The sequence below is a fragment of the Asparagus officinalis genome, chromosome 4 (genome assembly GCF_001876935.1).
Source record: "Asparagus officinalis chromosome 4, Aspof.V1, whole genome shotgun sequence".
NCBI lineage: Eukaryota > Viridiplantae > Streptophyta > Magnoliopsida > Asparagales > Asparagaceae > Asparagus > Asparagus officinalis.
In genome coordinates, this window is record NC_033797.1 from 38,366,679 (window position 1) to 38,367,703 (window position 1,025).

At 38.5% G+C, this 1,025-nt stretch overlaps 1 protein-coding gene across 1 annotated transcript in view; it reads left to right on the plus strand.

Moving 5' to 3' along the window:
• LOC109837220 (TBC1 domain family member 13-like) overlaps window positions 794–1,025 on the plus strand; it is a 7,555-nt gene continuing 7,323 nt past the window's right edge. Inside the window, exon 1 of the mRNA XM_020405371.1 lies at window positions 794–1,025. This exon is cut by the window's right edge and continues 63 nt beyond it. Within this exon, the coding sequence (XP_020260960.1) occupies window positions 894–1,025 (132 nt within the window). The 5' untranslated portion in view covers window positions 794–893.

Sequence of the window (1,025 nt, forward strand, 5' to 3'; positions counted from 1 at the left end):
TTCATAATTACACTGGACTAGTAGTCCCGTGTAATTACGAACCTTCTTTTTGTGATTTCGATCTCTTTTTGGCCAATAGTGATGAACTGGCCAAAAAAAGGTCCAAACTGCTAATTTTTTTAAAAAAATATCTATTTCCCTCATATTAAAAAAAATGTTTATTTGAAAATTTCTCCTTCAATTAAAGCTTGGTTCAGCTATTTGCAAGCTTTGTGCCACGGATTAAAAGTTGATACAAAATATCAAGGACAAAATTTTAAAATAGACCCTATTAGAAATTTATTTTTAAAAAATCAATCTCTTTGAAATTTAATTACCATTTTCGACCTGGTTTTAGCCGCCTGGCTAAGATCAGGTCGAAAATGGTGAATAAAGTTTGAAAACTTCACAGGATTTAAAATCCCATGAAGTTTAGTCGATAAATTACTCAGACTAATCACGAAATAGACAAAGCCATTTGAAACTACAACCAAACTTCACAGGATTTGAAATCCCGTGAAGTTGCAGAGGGGCTCTCTGTAAAAATAGGACTGTAACTTTATGGGATTTGAAATCCCGTGAAGTTGTGGTGTATTTTTTCTGTAACTTCATTAGTGTGATTAGTCAGACACTAAGCTTCACGGGATTTTAAATCTGGTGAAGTTTTCTAACTTTATTTGCCATTTTCGACCCAGTTTCAGCCAGGGTCGAAAATGACAATTAAATCTTAAAGGGGTCTCGGTTAAAATAAAATAATAATAGGATCTATTTTGAAAATTTGTCCAAATATCAACGTTGGGGGTCACTCCCGTAATTCACATCTCGACTCCGATTTCTTCGTCAACAGACCGGGGGTCTCTGTTCCCCGACGGGCATATCCGATCCGGATCCGACACCCGAAACGTTACGAACCAATGTTGAAGAAGGGCGTGTCGGATTGGATGAACAATAGCTCTCTCTGGTCGTCTCTCTCCCCAAAATCCAAACCTAATTCCCCCCTGGCCGAATCCCCCGCCACCTCCTCACCCCAAAGTCCGCCGTCACCG